General features: G+C 40.0%; 1 protein-coding gene across 1 annotated transcript; it reads right to left on the bottom strand.

Moving 5' to 3' along the window:
* Window positions 1-1,540: 1,540 nt before the first annotated feature.
* On the bottom strand, window positions 1,541-3,451 carry LOC145779792 (uncharacterized). The gene is made up of 2 exons (XM_082591437.1): window positions 3,413-3,451; window positions 1,541-2,781 (listed from the first exon to the last, which is right to left on the bottom strand). The coding sequence occupies exon 2, from the start codon at window positions 2,678-2,680 to the stop codon at window positions 2,075-2,077; it is 606 nt and encodes a 201-aa protein (XP_082447563.1). The 5' UTR covers window positions 2,681-2,781; window positions 3,413-3,451; the 3' UTR covers window positions 1,541-2,074.
* Between the last annotated feature and the right edge of the window lie 372 nt (window positions 3,452-3,823).

The raw sequence follows: 3,823 nt of genomic DNA, 5'->3' as shown, positions 1-3,823 counted from the left end.
GTTACCAACAGTTTACGGGAATAAAACCAACAAAAGGAAACGGCGGCAAAACCAAAGAAGTTTAAAACGTGCCTGCGATGTAAATTTAAAGGATACGTCAATGAAAGTAAATTTAAGCACGGCCACCAAACCTAAATTGGCAGCCGTTTTTACTTTATAGATATGTTAGATTTCCCAGCCAGGCGAATTGGTTAAAAAAGCAAAGTAAAGAAAATTTGCAAGACAGCAATTTTGCCCACTCAATTTTTTTAACCACAGTAGTTGGCCCAATCGGATGCAACCTAGTTCGTACCCTGAACAGTTTGTACCCTCAGTTCGTACCCTGAAAAGATCGAGAGAAAAAATTAAAAAAAGCGGAAGTCGCTGATCGCAGTTTCCGCAAACATTTTGAAATTTTTCCCCTAAAAAGATCGAAAGAAAGAAAGCCGAAGTCGCTGATCGCAGTTTCCGCTAACCCTAACTATAGACTAATCTATGCTCTAACCCTAACCCTCGCTGATCACAGTTTTCGCAAACATTTTTCAGCACTTTCTACTAACCCTAACCATAGAGTAATCTATGCTCTAACACTAACCCTCGCTGATCGTAGTTTCCGCTAATATTTTTCCGCAGTCTCCGCTAACCCTCGAGTTGTTTGCGGAAACTCCGATCAGCGACTTCGGCTTTGTGCTATTAAACTGCGATCAGCGACTTCGGCTTTTTTAATTTTTTCTGTCGATCTTTTCAGGGTACGAACTAGGTTGCACCCAGGGTGCAACCTAATTCGTACCATGAACAATTCGTACCGTCAATTGCATAATCCAAACAAGCGTTCATCAAAATGGCCAAAATACTGAAATCTAACTCAATCTCTCTAAACACTAGAGTAAGAATGTTACATGTGTACATTTGGTCAGTTCTGCTATATGGCTGTAAATCCTGGACTGTATGTCCACAGATAGAAAAAAAGATCAACAATGCTGAAATTTGGTTCATTCGAAGAATGATGGGAATTAACTGGATGGATAAGATCACTAACGAAGAAGTGTGGAGACGCTCTGGGTGCACCCCTAGCATCCTCATCACAACTATCAAAAAAAAGGCAAATGACATTTATCGGGCATGTCTACCGCAAACGCGGAATTGAACACTTGGCAATGATGGGGCGACTTCCTGGTCAGAGGCACCGAGGGCATCCACGTTTCGAAATCTTTAAAAATCTTACAACATGGACAAACCAAAATTTTGAAAACCAAATTAGAACTATGGACAATCGATTGTTGTGGGGACTCACGGTAGCCGACGCCTTATTCAGGCATGGCCGATGATGATGATGAGGAGCGATTTTGGCTACAGATCGTCCTCTGGCCAAATTTGAAGCTGCGCCTTGGCATTACCTGTGTCATTATGACTCATTATGACACAGGGTTGCCAGGTCAACTTATGGAAAAAATACCAAACAACTGGTCAAAAAATGCTAAATGACCTAAAAAATGCCAAATAGGCAAAACGCTGCAAAATCGAAGGTTTCTTCATTAATAAGTAATGGATTCGGTAAAAAATGGATAAAAATGCAACAAAGCTCTTGTTGTATTTCCGTTTGATTATCTTAGATACACCACACTTTAATAGATTACACACAGACCACTTTATTGTACTTTCTCTTTATAGCTAATCTATCTCATGGCTCTAGTCTCGTAACAGTCGCACGTAGTAAAAACGATAGGCTAGTGAAACGTAACAATGGTTTCTATGACGAAACACTACATCCCTCCTTTTTTTAAAACTTCAAAATACGGTACAAATCATATAGTTAATGCAGCTTTAACATTGAAAAAACAAGAACATGAATGAGCTTTTATAAACTGGTACAGCTGCACTTTAGTGGCGACTCAATTACGAAACAATTGGTGACATAAACGGTATGTACATAGAACATCAGATCAGGCTATTACTATTTCGACGATAAGCCTTAATATGCAAGTATGAAGCAAGACATAAACAAATAAGAAAATTGTTAGTACAGTATGTGGTAGGTTACTCCAATACACGTAAAAACAGAACTACACAATATTACCACATACAGTAAACATGTTTATGTGAGAACATAGTCATTAAACCTTGTTGGTTTAGTTATACAGCGAGAAGATCTACGTTCTGGCATTTGTAAACGTGGGGGTGATAGATTCATTGAATCTGATTCATCGACAGTGACTAGTGGTGAGTCGTAAGTCTCACTTTCACAAGGACTATTGTCTGGACTGATATACTTCTTAAAGAAAGACGAATTACGTTTTAGTTCAATACCATCTTTATCCATAACAGTAACCTCACCCTTTTCTTTCGAGACAACTGTTTGAGGGACAGGTTTAAATGTAGGAGACAATTTAGAAGTTTTAGGATTTCTAACTAAGACTTCATCACCCATTTTTACTTCCGACTCTACAGCCCCCCTTTTTTCGTCAGCATAGCTTTTACTTTTCAATTTGTTCTCCCAATCACGATCTCTGACTTCTTCGTCGAACTGTTGTGGCTCACGACACAATTCTGGAAGTTTCGTTTTCATTTCTCGTCCAAACATCAAATAGTACGGAGATGCACCAGTGGATGACTGTGGTGTCGATCGATAAGCCATCAGGAATTTACTGATCTCCTCTTTCCATTCTTTTCCGTCCACATGTGCAATTCTGATCGCTTTCATCAACGTTCTGTTTTGTCGCTCCACCTCTCCATTTGCTTGTGGCCACAATGGCGTCGACTTTTCATGCTTTATGCCGTACTCGGTTAAGAAATTTTCAAACTCTGAAGAAACAAATTGTGGCCCATTATCAGTTCTCAAAGAAACTGGCACACCGAATCGTGCAAACACAGACACAATTGCGTTTATTATTTTCGTGGTGGTAGTAGACTTCAAGACAGCTATTTCATAGTAAGTTACCTACTGTAGTAGTCTACAATAACTAAAATGTTTTCACCGCTTGGCAACGGTCCAAGAATGTCAGCAGAACAAGCTTGCCATGGACCGTTCGGAGGAACCACTCTTGTCATCGGCTCCGGTCTTGCATATTCGCTTGTCACTTGGCAACCATGACATTTCCTACACAACTTCTCTGCATCACTGTCCATTTTAGGCCACCACACTTTCGTGCGTAGTCTATTCTTAGTTTTAACGATTCCCTGGTGTCCTTCATGTGCGAGCTCCAAAACGCGTTCTCGCAAAGACTTTGGAATTACTAGTCGTGTTCCTCTTAAAATTAATTCACCATAACAACAAAGTTCATCCTTGACATGTAAATAGCTAAATAGAGAACACTTTGACCAATCGCCAGATTTGACATATTTTCGAATTTCTTCAAACTCCTTGTCACGAGCAGACTCTCTTTCAATTTCTAGCAGTGTTAATGCAACTGGAGTACTGCTTATTGCTACTAACCTCACAAAATCGTACTCTTCATGCGAACCGTCTTCTTTTGATTGTGTGGAGTTGAGTCTTGATAAGGCATCTGCAATGTTCGTACGTCCCGGTCTGTAAACAACTTTGAAATCATAAGCTTGTAACCTTAAAACCCATCTTTCTATTCTGGCAGAGGGTTTGGACGTTTTGTTATAAATAAACTGTAAAGGTTTATGGTCTGTTTCCAGCTCAAATTCCTTCCCGAACACATACAGATTAAAGCGTTCACATGCCCAAACTAACCCTAAAGCTTCCTTTTCTGTTTGGCTATAACGCTTCTCAATGTCAGAAAGACTCCTTGACGCATAGGCAATTACGCGCCATAACCCATCCTGTAGCTGTGTAAGAACAGCTCCTAAACCGACTGGTGATGCATCTGCAATAATGCGT

Source organism: Aplidium turbinatum, chromosome 1 (genome assembly GCF_918807975.1).
Source record: "Aplidium turbinatum chromosome 1, kaAplTurb1.1, whole genome shotgun sequence".
NCBI lineage: Eukaryota > Metazoa > Chordata > Ascidiacea > Aplousobranchia > Polyclinidae > Aplidium > Aplidium turbinatum.
This window is presented reverse-complemented; position numbering and strand designations above follow the sequence as displayed.

Bases quoted from the DNA above. Each gene is read 5' to 3' on its own strand.
- LOC145779792 (XM_082591437.1), bottom strand. From the start codon at position 2,680: ATGAAAGCGATCAGAATTGCACATGTGGACGGAAAAGAATGGAAAGAG.